Source organism: Lytechinus pictus, chromosome 8 (genome assembly GCF_037042905.1).
Source record: "Lytechinus pictus isolate F3 Inbred chromosome 8, Lp3.0, whole genome shotgun sequence".
Taxonomy (NCBI): Eukaryota; Metazoa; Echinodermata; class Echinoidea; order Temnopleuroida; family Toxopneustidae; genus Lytechinus; species Lytechinus pictus.
This window is the reverse complement of record NC_087252.1, coordinates 2,895,306-2,910,257: the sequence shown is the minus strand read 5'-3', so window position 1 is coordinate 2,910,257 and position 14,952 is coordinate 2,895,306. Positions and strand designations below refer to the sequence as shown.

Sequence of the window (14,952 nt, the reverse complement as noted above, 5' to 3'; positions counted from 1 at the left end):
TGCTTATTTTTCACAAAACAGTTCTATTCCAAATTCAGTGACATGCAAATGAGACATCATTGATGATGTCCATCATTTACTATTTCTTTTTTGTTTTTTATTGTTTGAATTATACAATATTTCAATTTTTACCAATTTGACATTAAGGACCAACTTAACTGAACCATAACATTTTATAACAATACCACATGTTCATTAAAGGAATATTACTTTTTTTACAGAACAGTGAGGAGAAAATTAGAATATTTCATATTTCATATAATAAGATACAAAAGAAATAGTGACTGAGTGATGTCATCAGTCCCCTTATTTGCACACCGAGCAGGATGTGCATATAACTGTTTTGTGAAATTAAGCGAAACTTTAAAATGTCATAACTTTCTTATTTTACATCCGATTTTGATTAAATTTTCAGTGTTATGCATGCTGGATCTTTCTCTTTTTTATTCAAATCGACTGTTTTGTTGGGGTGGACTTGTCCTTCATCACTCTTGAAATTTTTTTAATGGTTATAATATTGTTTATCAATATTCATGGTTATAATTTTCGTATTTTTGTAAGTTTGTTTTAAACTTGTTTGGGATTAGTACAGGCATAATTTGAATTATTTAGAATAATTCATTCTATCGTATAATTGCCATTTTAGAATACTTCTTTATTAGTTTCCGTTATGTGGTTTTAGCAGCGAATTTTCTGATTGTTGTAGAGTATTTGTAAATGGTATTGTATTTCATATTGTTATGTTTATATGGGGCATAAAATGAAACAGATTATAATTGAAGTTGAATACGTGTACCATAAATAAAGAGTATGAAATTGCGTATTTTGCATGCTTATCTTGTTTACCTCATATTATATTTCCACGTACACTTCCTTTCAAAGTACATTTCAGATAAAAAGGAGTTTAACGAATGATTAATTTGGTGGTAGACAAGTGCGAAATCTTGCAAAATAAATAGTATTTTTCTCTATTTCTCTTCACCCAGTCATTATTTTGCGAATGAAAACAATGTTTGGTCTCTTATTTTAATGAATTCATAAATAATATGCCGCACCGATCATTTATTAGTTTCATCAACGATAAAAAATGAACAAAAATGACCGATCCCGCACTTTTGTCATGTCTATGGGACTATTGAGACAATAAATTAGATTAAGTTTGTTCATTTGAAATGTTTTGGAAGTTATTAAAAACCGATGGCTTCACACTTTCAGCATTTCCAAATCAAAATAAACAGGAAATACCCCCGCGCTATGTTTGTCCATAGGAAACTAATTTTAATTATTTATTCATCCTATAATCTTGAAAGAGGTCACGTGACGTCTGAAAACAAGCCGTGGTTATGATTTTGTCCCAGGCTTGGTCATCTGCGACTCACGACACCCCCCCCCCCCCCCCCTGCTCGAATGCACACATTTTGTGTGCGGTTGTAGATGGTGTACCGCAAACAATTTGTAATTATTGTTTTATCGGAGAGATTTCCTTACAAAGGGATGTCCATTATGATAACGTTATAGAATCAACAACAAATAATAAACTATGCATATTGATTATCTACACCCCTTCCAGATCAATGGGATGGTCCATTCGGACGCACCCCATGCCTGGTACAGCATTATGTATCATGATGTTAATTTTTAACTATCTATTGACAAAAGCCCTGATATAATTTTGTTTGTACATTTCCAATGTGTAAGGTCACAGGTCATCACCCATCATTCCTTGCGAGCATTAGGTTTTAACTTTACATATTCCACACGTCCAAACTGTAAAACGCCTAAGCAATGCAGTGTATAGAATGCGAATAATATATGTATATTTAGGCGGGAACGGTGTATGGAAAATGATAGAAACCGTCTGAAGGAGTCTCAATACTATAAGAGGATATACGGTGAATTTCTTTTTGTGCAATATCATCAGGGACCAAGATGGCGAAGGGGATTTTCGTCCTAATGTGCTGCTGTCTTGGTGCAGTTCAAGTAATTGCAGAAAATCAGCGATGTAAGTATATTTTTGTCCATTTTTGTTTCCGGTATGGATGCTAAGGATTGATGAGGGTTGAATTCCAAAATGGCGCCCATTGAAATGCTTTGAACCATGGAAAGCAATAACTAAGATTGTTTAAAGACTTATGATACCAAATTATAATGGGAAAATTGAAATCATGGTTCATGGATTCCTTTCTCCATCATTTTCAGCACTTTCTGATTTTTCTAAACTCACTTTCATCGGGCGATGAATACATATTGATTTCATTACAATTATGCGCAGTTTAATTGTGAAAAGCGTTAATACCGCGAAACAATAATCATGAATAATAACAGTTATTATTGGTGATTCTCATTGTGTTTATAAAACTTGCTGTGTTATGATTATAATCATTATCATCTTTCTATCATCACTGTTTTTACAATTACCGTTGTTATTATTATGAATGCTATAATTTTCATCATCAATATAAGTATTATCATCATCATCATCATCACTATCATCATCATTGTTGATAACACGTTAATATTATTATCTTAATAAAAATATTATGGAAATGTGACGTACATGGCCCCAAATTTCTTCAGATTTTACCAATTAAGTGAGCAAAGTCAAACCAGGCAAATAAGCGAATTATTTAAAGGTTAAGTCCACCCCAGAAAAATGTTGATTTGAATAAATAGAGAAAAATCAAACTTAGCATAATGCAAAAAAATTCATCAAAATCGGATGTAAAATATGAAAGTTATGACATTTGAAAGTTCCGCTTATCTTTCACAAAACATTGATATGCACAATTCAGAGACATGCAAATTGGACAATCGATGTCCCTCATTCTTTCTTCTGTTTTTTTTTTATTGTTTGAATTATACGATGTTTCATTTCTTACAGATTAGACAATAAGGACCAACTTGACTGAAACATATGATATTAAAACCATGCTTATTCCACATGTTCAGGGATAAATTTTGCTTCATTTGACAATGAGGAGAAAATTTAAAAAATGTCATATTTCATTGTAATAAAATGTAAAAGAAATAGTGAGTGGATGACGTCATCAGTTTCCCCATTTGCATACCGCCCAGGATGTGCATTACAACTGTTTTGTGAAATTAAGCGAAACTTCAAAATGTCATAACTTTCTTAATTTTACATGCGATTTTGATGAAATTTTTAATGTTACGCTTGTTAGATTTTTCTCGTTTTATTCAAATCATCCCCACCATCATCATGGCTGCTAAAGCATTTGCCATCATCCTTATTAACGTCAGCGATGAGGTAATTATTCCCCCCTTTTTTAGTATCTTGAATAAATATTTACGGGCATTGTTATGTGTCCAACAAATTGTATTCGGTTGAGATGACCATGTTTTGCTGTACTATTTGTTTCATTATTATTGTTTCATGGTTCAGCTTTGTAGAAATTCATCTTGTTTACATGCATGCATGCAGAGTACAACACATTAGATATATACTGTACATAAATCATCCAGCAACATTATACAGAATTTTGACATGAACACAATTACAGATCAATTACCATAAATGAGAACATTATTATAAGAATAGGTATTCAGTAAAATATTAAGATTTTTTGTTAATTTCCCTCCTTTTTTCTGTTCTCCAGATTTTTATCCTTATGGGGAAGGAAATCGTGATGATTATTTGAGACAGAGCAATGATGTTGCCTCGCCAGCCATTGAACTGAGATGGGGCATACCATTTTACAACGAGAAATACTGGAAAATGTTTGTACGTAGCTTTCTTTTATTTTCCACATTTTACACATGGTTAACCAAATATCTTATAGAAGCATCTTTTTTTTCATAAATCATATCCTAAATTGTCAAATCAGTAGGATTTATGCAGGCCCCTAAACAAGTGCCCTAGTTTTATAACCCAATTTGTCTTTGTTAACTAGTATAGACCTATCCTTTTTCAAATTTTTAGTAAAGGTTGTAGATCCACTTGAAATCTGATTCTATTTTGTTTTACATTTATGCAATACTTTCTACTTGTGTGAGCGTGTGTGTGTTACTAATTTAATGGGAACCACAGCCTTTTTTCATTCAAAATGTTACTAAAATAGCAACACTTGAAATCCGAGTACGCCAAAATGAACTATAGACATGATAGATGTATTTATAAACACTGCCCTCTATGTAATAGCGTACAAAATAGGCCTAACATAAATCGCGGTCCATTCAAATTAACTGCCACAAAGTATTTAACAAAGTATGTTTCAGCATTGGTTTACACAAAAAAAAAATCAGATTGCAATTAATGAATAATTCATAATCTGAACTCACCCTTTGTGTGGCGTAATAACTCGACCGAAACATACATTTGGTGCATTCTGTACTCTCTGGAAAGAATTTCTGACTTTTTACTGAATGTACTGCGACGATATTAATAATTCATGGTGTCTTCAAATTTCAAACTAGCGTCATAAAAAAGATCAAACGTAGTTTAATTTTACCAAAACCTCTGTTACAATAAAATAATAATAATAATATAAATTAGCACGGTGGCTATGGGTTAGGGTTAGGTCATGATATGATTGCCATTATTTTACACTTATGACGCGCTAATTGACCACACTCATTCTTCCTTTTCCGTCCCCACCCTCTTTTCTCTCTTCGCCCACCCCCCCCCCCTTCCTCCTCCTCTTCATTTTCCCTCCTTGTACAGGTAAACGACAATGGAGTGCTTTCTTTTGACAATGAATACACGAAATACAAGGAGGCACAGCCAGTATTCCCCATAGGGCCAGATATGGAGGTAAGTTCATTGCAACTAGAATATCATTCATAATATTGATAATGATGATGATGATAACAGTTGAAAAGATAATTGAAAGGGTTTCCGGCATTGATAGGAAATATGAGATAATTTAGCAGCTGTAGCAAAAGCCACATGGATATATTGTGTTACTGAATTGGTACCTTATAAAATGCTATATATTATCAAAATTCCATGGGCCCCCCCCAAAAAAAAATAATAATAATAATAATAATGATAATAAGATGAAATGAATAAATATAATAAATCAATTAATTAAAATATAGAAATAAATAAATAATACTACTACTAATACTAATGATAATAATAAGAATAATATAAATCGTGTTAATATGTTCTTAGATTCTTATTAACTTAACTCAAGTCTAATAATATTTGTTAAATTGAATAAAACAATACAAGAAAAATATAATGAAATCAATTTTATCCAATCAAACAAAGTCAAGGCAAACCACCTTCAACAGAAAATTACCCAATGTCGTTTCAAAATACAACATGCATGTTGCATCGAATAAAATGATATGAAATACTCTGTAAATATTTCCAATGTACCAAGGTTGCGTTGAAAATTAGCCATGAATCATCTATCTTGCCACACCGTGTATGTTCCTTTTCACCCAATGTTGTGTAAATTTTTACTCAATCTTACACCGAAAACTTTTAAAATCGAATCAAATCAAATAAGCCAGTTCCTAGTTCCATTCTGCGCTCGATCGGATCCAGGTACTCAAGGAACGGTGGTTTAATATTCAATGAGATAAACTTTGATGTATTGATTATTCATTCGTTTTAAGTGCGTTTTTTCAATAGATCCACTGGAAAGTAACTAGCAACTGGTATTCAATAGTTTGCCAAATACATTGTAATATAACGCACGAATGAATTTAAAGAAGAAATGAAGGCCTTCCTTCATTAAGCGTTCATTGGTGTGCTATTCTAGTCACTAGGTCAATTCAGTTTGTGCATCCTGTAATGTCAGTCGAGTTTACGTAATATATTGCTTTGAACTTTGCCAGGGGCGGATCCAGGATTTTCCAAAAGGGAGGGGGGCAAATTTTTCGGAGGAAAATTTTAATCATGACAAGCCCCCCCAAAAAAGGTTTTCAACCACAAATTAAGGATATTTCGTACCCGAAAAAATTGACAAGCAAAAAAAAAAGTCTTCAATTTTAAAAGAGAGAGGGGGGCACTTTTCGGTTTCAATGGCATTTTTACATTACCCCCCCCCCCCCCACCTGGATCCGCTCCTGAACGATGGGCTCTTCCCGCTTCACTCGCCGCTACTGAACAAGAGATGAATATGAACTGGCTTATTGAAATTGAATAACTCAAATTATATTTCATTTTACTTTCAAAGGAAACGACGGAGAGAGAGAGGATACTAATAGCTCCGTTTTGGGGAAATGTTGATATGACAACGCGTGGGTATGTTTACTACAGACAAACCACCGAACAGGAACTCCTGGATAGAGCTGCAGGGGAAATACACACGTAAGTATATCGTAAGATGTACAAATTCTGAACATTCTAGCAATGTTCAGAAAGGCATTGAAACCTATGTCTCTTTCGTAGTTTGTTGATTTAGCATTCGATTAATGAGAAGTATGGTTTTATTGTAGAATTATGGGCGACAATGCAGCAGCTCAAGCTCATTCACTAATTATAGACAATGATAAAATGTTTAATATTTAGGCGTTTAGCCGTTACTAATTGCAAGATCTTGTATTTACATTTTTCTGCGAAAGGTCATTCGTGGAATGGGATGATTTTCAGCCTAAAGTCCTCGTCATAGCGACCTGGCTGGAGGTCGGATTCTTCGGCATTGCTGACGGATTTACTTTGGTAAGTAAATGGTTTCAAATTTTACGATTTTTGTGATTATTTTCCCTTTTTATACATATTCTTTCCAGATCTAATGAAAGATAATAGTGTTTTTAGCATGTTTAGGGGCGCTTTTTCAGCCACATTGATTTGTGACTGTCATGTCTGAAGCATCAATTTATCATTGTGAATTCATTTTTGTTGTATGTTTAATTGTTGCATGGAACTAACATAATCACTAATGTATACAAAAATATACCGGGTGTGAGCAAATACAGTTGGATTATCCGATGTTGGTCCGGCAATTACTAGTTTTTGTTCGAGGAGCAACCCCGATGGAAAATATCAGCACTGGCAGACCATCTCATGATGAATACTATTCACTATACCTTCGAAAGAAACGCCCGATGTATTTGATTTCTATGCCCTCTATAAGTTAAAACTAGAACTAGTTTTCATAATTATGCTTTAGTATATCTCAGGAGATTGCTGTCAATTGTTCTTTCTCTCGTGATACTATTAATCCAAGTACTAGGAATCGTTAATTCCAAATAGGCCTGCACGCTTCTATAGTATAGGATTTGGAGCTCTGTAAAAAATCATAATATTTTATGGTAGCAGCGGTGGGATAATTACATTTTGCTCTCACCTCTCATGCAATGCCGGAAATTTCAAAGGATGCATTGAGCTAGCAAGCAAGAATTATGTATTATACTATTATGTTGAGTTTTAAAAATATGACTATTATTAGCTATCGCATTGTTTGTATTTTGAATATTATTATTATTATTACTGTTATTATAATAATAACGATTATCATTACATTTTTACTATTATCATTAGAATTATTACTATTATTATTATTATTAATCATCATTATTAATATTACTATTATTATCATCACCATCATTACTATTTATATATATCCATTATGTTTGCGTTACAGGCGTATCCCGTCACAAGCTTTTGATTTCAGGGATCAACGCATTCTTCTGTTAACAATGATGTTATTGATGTATTTTTATGACAAATGATTTTGTATAATTCATATTGAAAAATGAAAGTTTGTAAGATAATGGAAGAAAACAAATGATTATTTTAATTTGAATTTGAAAACTATTATTTTTATTGCTGTTATTATTATCGCATCATATTCTTTTTCAGAGGAACTCGTTCCAATGTATCATCGCAAGTGATGAATTCGAGACGTTTGCTATCTTTATCTACGATAATATAGACTGGACCTCCGGTACAGAGAGTAATGGAGGTCCAACAACCGGTATCGGTGGTACACCAGCACAGGTAATATATCTTCTTCTTCTCCTCCTTCCCCTTCTTCTCCTTCATCATCATCATCTTCTTCTTCCTCCTCCTCTACCTCCTCCTCCTCCCCTCCTCCTTTTCTTCTTCTTCTTACTTCATTTGATTTTCAAAATAAACCCTGGGCGTCTAATAGTTAAGCCGTATCGATTTATTGCCGTTTTAAAATCAGTCGCTGCTTACGCTTCGGTCAATTTAGGATTCCCTCGAATACCCCTGGCAATGAAGGGGTATTCGCAGTGGCAGAGTAAGAGTTAACTATTACACCTTCCCCAAGCCCCCCCCCCCTTATTTATTTATTATTTGATAATCATAAGTGCAATCGCCCGATCCTTGTTCAAAATATATCATATACCTCCCTACCTCCCTTGAAGTGGAATAGCATGTAGGGTCACAGAAATCATCATTTTCAAAAATTGTTAAAATCAAAATATTCCAAACAGTTAAACTAAAACATTTATCTACAACCAGGTTGGTTTCAACGCTGGTGACGGTTCGAAGTCATTCTCTCATCAATACTCCCGTGACAACACCTTCTTGAAAAACCTCGTCACTGAATCCAACATCGAGATTCCCGGATTGTGGGTCTATTACATAAGTTCGGTGAGCGTCGACATCGGCGGTTGCACAACGGCTGGTGAGTCATGACGTCACAAAAGGATATTTTTAGTGTTCGCGTCTACGACGCGCGGCGGATTCAAGAACATTAAAATAGGGATTGTCAAATGCCTTTCTTGACATTGAAGAACCAAGAAGTATTTGTTGAAAATTAGTTAATCAAAACAGCAGATTAGTCATTGATTCAGGACAAACGGTTTTTTTGGGGGGTGGGGTCAGATCTGAAGCTTGGGACGCAATTGCTTTTCCGGTACAGCAGTTTTCGACAAAGACCTCCAAGCTGATCTTCGTCATTTGATGGATGTTAATGCGTTTAAATCTGTTCTTGAATCCTCCCAACGTCGCCGAGCGGAAACTCCCTTATGCCGAAGTCACAACGGCGAAATCAACTCAAGACCGATCAAATATGTTATGTTGTTGTTAATGGCATGCCATGGGTTGGTTTGGGGTCGGTTCTTTGGTATGACTGTTTCGTATTAAACGGATAATGAATAACGCTAACAATATATTGTGTTTTCCATGTAACTCGTGCTTATTACCAAATCCAATTCAATATGAATTGTTTCATGTATGCGATACATGTCCTTTGCATCAAGTGGTCTGCTCTTACTGCTCTTATTGCCTCTGTTAATTCTGATTCGATTCCGTTTCAGGCCAGTCTATATATGTATAACTCTAGTTTCTAGTCCGATTTCTCCTCCAGTTCAAAGTCTCTTCCTTCAATCTTCCACCTTGATTCAACTCTGGCTCCAATTAATTTTCAATTGCCATTCGTTTTATTTAATTATTCATTTCCTTTCTTTGGGAGTATTATATAGCATGTTCAGTAGAGCTAATTTTTAAAGGGGTCCACATATCTGCAAATCCAATCTGAAATTCCAGTTTCAATTACAACTCGGATTCCAATTCATTTTTCGATTCCCAACTCTTATTCGGCCATTTTTAATTTGTATTGTAACTCTTATTCTGTTTATAATACTTTATGTAATTTGCAAATTAAATAGAAATTCCAATATCCATACTAGTCCTGATTCCAAAACCAAGTCGAATTCTAATTCAATCGTAGGTGAGGTGAAGACATTCCCACGCTTCGACTCTATGCTTGGCCATCAGTTCCTTTACATCCAAGGACCATGCTTCACCCTCGAAGACGACATATGGCTCCAGTTTGGTCCACGGGAAGACCCCATCGCTCTTACTAACTGTACCTGGATGAGTTCACAGCGAGCTTGGTGCGTCGTACCTACGTTTTTCCAAGTCGGCCGCATCGAGACGCGCGTGTCGAACAACGATGCTATAACGTTTCCGTACACCGGGATATTTGATATAGGTGATAATTTTTCTGTTATTTGGGGGTTAAGTATAATGAGACATTAATCCAGTATTTTGTTACTTTGGACAAGCTCTTCTATACGTGTTCTCTACCTTTATCTTCTTTTGCTAGAGGTAAGTTTAATCTATAGGCCTACCTATAATACCGTCACCCACTCTTCTGTGTCGTCTACATTTTGTTATGTAGGTGCATGTCCATTTATGCGTCAGTTTAATCCACCACATATAAACCAACATCGGTTTTATATCTTCATTCTTGACAATGCTTGAGGTTACGAGTCTTTTGTTTTTTCCTTTGTCCATATTCAGCATCACCGAATCTCTCACAATTACTATCATCACAATCGTAACCTCGCTTATGTTATTAATAATATACGTTTTCTGTAAGTTTCATGGATTTGGAATAAATCTTCATCTGGCGTAGTTAACACGAACGCCTTATTAAGATTGAACTCATTACAGTTTTATTTCCAAGCTTAAACATTTTACTTCTGATCATCTTAAATTGTATGGACAAATCGTGAAGATACATATTTATAGAAAGTGATATGTTTTGGGGATGACCGACTTTTTTTCTCTTGTAACACTGATCCTTGACTGTAAATTTTATTTCTTCTTTAGTTGACATTGGAGATGTCCCGGCTGGTATAAAGAGAATAAATCCTCATAGCGAGTCCTGGATGTTGGCTGACCGTAAGGTAGCAATAGAATGGGACCCAAGTTTAATCAACTACACGCAGATCAATATTGATTTACTAAGTAAGTTTCTGCATTTAGCCGACTTGTTCATTGAAATTATTATGCTCATTTCTTGTGGGCCTTTATCGTGGTTGTTGTTCCTAATGAAGCAGTTGATCGCTGGAAAGGTCAGTGTGTTCACGTAGTGGACGATGTACATGGTGTGTAGATGTGGATCACAATGTTACAATCAAAGTGCATAGCATTAAACTGTGGACACCTTCACAGTGTGTACGTTCAATCTATGCTCTCATAGTTAGCAGACATAATGGAATGAGATTCACAATGTTGATTTTTATCATTTTATGCAGCTGATTTTACAGCATTCCATTCCACACTCTTGTGTTTTATAGTAGGTTTTGTTTTCTGTAAATAATTTCGGTCTGGTGATTTTTATAAATGTTGTCGTCTATTCGTATGATAAGTGGTTTCATTATAAAGACTCATTGTTTTATGTCAATTAATTTATTGGTAATAATCCTTATATAGTGTTATTTGGAATGAATATCTTATCTTTTTTTAAATCCACAGCGTATAGTGAAACGGATGGTGTACCGAGCTGGGAAGAAACTGAGGACATTGAACATGATGCCCCGAATACTGGACGTTATGAGTGGATCCCCGAACCCATCGGGAGTATCACACCAGAAAATGCTGTAGGTGTGATCAGAATTACCCGGCGATACAAAAGGTACGAGTCAGAGTTTATTTATGGAAAAATAGTCTGGTACCATATCCACTGGCGTACAGATGGGGGGGGGGAGGCATGGACCCAAAAATATTTACGACCAATGTAAGAGAGGAGAAAAAAAGTGAAGGAAAGGGGGGAATATGATATTATTTTCTGAATACCGTGTAAAACGCTATCACAAATTTAGATTTGTTTATCAAATAGGACGAAAAAATTTGTTTGCTCGCTTCGATCGATGTAATAAAATGCAACGTAGATATTTTTAATGTAATGAAATAACGGAAACCAATTAAAACTAAAACTTTTGATAAGGGCTATGAACATGTTGAATGCATTATGAATATATAGTGGTGCAGCGTCTTCAGAATGTGTTCTCAGTGGGGGTGAGGGGGGGGCTCCCGATTTTATTCCAAAATGTACTTTCTGTGTTACAGACTCAATACACAGCAAAAACTGTGGTGTTAACCGGTGTACATAGAGGACCACACCAGTTATTTTACACCGGTGTTAAATTGACAGTGTTAGTTTAACACCTATAGGTGTTATTACAACACCTTCGGTTGTTATATTTACACTCTTTGGTGTTATGTTCAATCTCTATGGTGTAATTTTAACACCTCAGGGTGTGGTCCTTTATTAACACCAACTGGTGTCAGTTTTAACACAACCGTTTTTACAGTGTAGGATATAAATTGTATTGTCATATGTCTCTCACAGACTTTGTTTTGTTTTATTTTATTTTGTTTTGTCCAGTTTTGTTTTGGTTTGGTTTGTTTGTTGTTTGTTGTAGTAGTTGTTGTTGTTGTTATGGTCTTCACTGACAAAATTGGCGTTTTTTTATCCATATGAACAATATGAAGCCTTAAATCTTTTTTTTACAGATCCCTCTTTGCTATTTGGAGCGATGTTCACTGGCTTGGTTATATGATGAATGATAAATACCAGCGGAATCCTGGTGCCTACTCTAATTTACAATGCGAGATATGGAATGAAAAGATGGATAATGAACCGGTTTGGAATTATGATCAGGTACGTCTAATGTATCATTTTAAAGCTGGAGGCATGATTGAGGTACATAGCTTTCATACGGTCGAAAGTAATCTTTTTTCCTCTCTCTCTCTTCAAATTGGCAACAATCATTAATTTTCTTTTAATTTTCGTATTTCGAAGGAGACGAAATATGAATAAAACATGATACAAAATTCAAAACAGTTGAAAGTAGTTGCGGTAAACACTGAAATGACCAGAAAATCGGCAGAATCATTCTAAATCTAGATCTGGTAAAACTACATTAACCGAGCTTTGTGAAGAAAAAAAAATGAAATCTAAGCTGAAACGATCCATATGAATATTTCCAAAGGGGAAAATAGGCATATATGGGACAGTGTACATTTATTGCTTAGAAAACGACCCGACATTTGGATGGAAGTTATCATGCCTATTCTGCTTATTTCTCAGCAATTACGAATTACTTCAAGAATCATTTGACACATACTTTTTTATTGATACATGCTGACACATGGGTGGTGGTTTTATTGGATTCTGTATGAATTCATTTTGAAATCGTTACAACGTGCAGGCATTTATCTGTATTGTTCGAAAAAGCATTTATACCGAATAGTTGTGAATGTGCATTTGAAAATGGTGATTTGGTATTGTTCATATTGTTGCCAATTTAAAGTGGGTAATGATTAATTATCAAGTATATACTGTATTTGATCAGGAACGCCCCAGTTGCAAAGATTATTATCCAGACAATATATTTGATTTGATTTGATTTATTTCCACATTCCAATAACAAAAGTATATACAAGGGTAATAATGTTTTCTTAGCATAACATAACAATAAGCAAATGACATAATGAATAACACATGCATATATACATTCTAACAATCTAATTGAAATATATTTATATCTTATACGTTTCTTTTTTGTATTATAAAAACAAATAGCAGAAAAATATATACATAAATTGACATAATACATTTTGAAATGTGGGAGACCTCCATCTTAAGCTTAGAGTTTGAAATTGATAAAGGCCTCAAAAGGAAAGGGAAGGAAACCCAGACAAACAGTGCAATGTTCATGTCATATTGATTTTGCAGAGTTCATGTCGTTTCAAATTTATGATTCATTTTTTGTCCAATCCTTCATTAGGATTTGAACCCATGTCCGTGCGACCTAAGCCAGGCGCTGGCGGACCGCGCCCGTTTCCGTCCGCTGGATTTCTGCGATATGTCGACAGCGGGTTTCGATGACAATGAAGATTACTGTTTCCTACGGGAGGGCATCAAGCACTGCGTCATCAACATCATTAACAGGTTGGGATATGGGAGATATCGTGGTAGATGGAGGAGGATTTAAAGATATACGGATATAGAATGGGGCATATATAATATTATAAAGTATAATTATCGGCAAGCTGGATGGATAGAGAGAGAAAGTGGGAGTGAGGGTTGGGGGATAAAGAAAGATCAAAATAACGAAAGAAGCAAAATATGTATATTTTGTTTGTTTGTTTTTGTTTGCATTTATGGGGGAGGGGGAATAGGGTTATTTTTAACTTTTATAAATTGTTACAGTGTTTACGAATTCGTGGGTATTTTTTCGCTTTTCATTTATTTATCATTTTGAATACTTTTTTTCTTCATTTTTTTTAATCAGCCCTCAGAATGCTGACTCGGTCTGTTGCTATGACTATGAGGAAAATTTGGTTTATGCGGGCGATAGTTTTTCGGGTAGTTTCTCCCACCGCGTGACTGTGAACGGAGTGTCGCCCTACAATTCCCCCAAGACTGTCCCGGTACTTTCTACTTGGATAAACGATATTATTCCATACTACACATGCTGTGTCTGGGGTGATCTCTGCGAGTATTATCAGTTTCACCGCCCCACCAGGGATTGCAGATGGTATGACGCCCCTAGAATGGGTAAGCACCGATATTTATATACATATATATATATATATATATATACAGGCGCGGATCCAAGATTTCGTGGGGAGGGGGGCCCAAATTTGACCTGATTTTTGGCGCCCATGTGTACTTTTCGAAAAATGGCGCCCCCTCCCTCCCGGCCAGGCTAACTTAAATGTAACTGAAATGCCTTAAATGTATTTTGAATTATCTTATTACATAATCACATTTTAAAAAAGGCAATTAAAGACCACTTTTTTAATGTGTTCTTGAAAAAAAATTCCATGAATATATAATGTTTTATCGATGGGAGCGCGAAGCGCGAGCGATTTTGGGGGGTCTCAATTTGGTTTAACTTCTCACCAGAGTAGGCCCTACTAGAATATTGTGTGAACGGGAGCTGTAGTTTCTTTACTTTACATTTTTGATTTCCAACCTGAAAAATTAGATTTCAAACCCCCAACGGGAAACTCGATTCATGTTTTGTCACTCATGAAAAATGATGGGTAGTTTTTGGTATCTTCCTACATTAATAATGCGAGCGCAAAGCGCGAGCAAAATTTTTTTGATATTCTGATCTGAAACTGGATAATTTTAGCACGTTTTGAATAAGATCAAGATGCGTATCTCAATAAACATGCGTGCACGTGTTTTAGAGTTAGACAGAATCTGGGCATTCTGAATACATTTCATTTTTCATCATGAAAATCAATAATGCGAGCGC

At 35.0% G+C, this 14,952-nt stretch overlaps 1 protein-coding gene across 1 annotated transcript in view; it reads left to right on the top strand.

Annotated features, from left to right (window-relative positions):
- Nucleotides 1-1,636: 1,636 nt before the first annotated feature.
- LOC129266420 (sushi domain-containing protein 2-like) overlaps nucleotides 1,637-14,952 on the top strand; it is a 28,257-nt gene continuing 14,941 nt past the window's right edge. The window contains exons 1-13 of the mRNA XM_064103365.1: nucleotides 1,637-2,002; nucleotides 3,618-3,742; nucleotides 4,682-4,771; nucleotides 6,150-6,283; nucleotides 6,538-6,634; nucleotides 7,778-7,915; nucleotides 8,405-8,570; nucleotides 9,618-9,881; nucleotides 10,505-10,642; nucleotides 11,153-11,312; nucleotides 12,194-12,341; nucleotides 13,471-13,634; nucleotides 13,978-14,243. Coding sequence (XP_063959435.1) covers nucleotides 1,930-2,002; nucleotides 3,618-3,742; nucleotides 4,682-4,771; nucleotides 6,150-6,283; nucleotides 6,538-6,634; nucleotides 7,778-7,915; nucleotides 8,405-8,570; nucleotides 9,618-9,881; nucleotides 10,505-10,642; nucleotides 11,153-11,312; nucleotides 12,194-12,341; nucleotides 13,471-13,634; nucleotides 13,978-14,243 — 1,963 coding nt within the window. The 5' untranslated portion in view covers nucleotides 1,637-1,929. The remainder of the gene's footprint in view (nucleotides 2,003-3,617; nucleotides 3,743-4,681; nucleotides 4,772-6,149; nucleotides 6,284-6,537; nucleotides 6,635-7,777; nucleotides 7,916-8,404; nucleotides 8,571-9,617; nucleotides 9,882-10,504; nucleotides 10,643-11,152; nucleotides 11,313-12,193; nucleotides 12,342-13,470; nucleotides 13,635-13,977; nucleotides 14,244-14,952) is intronic.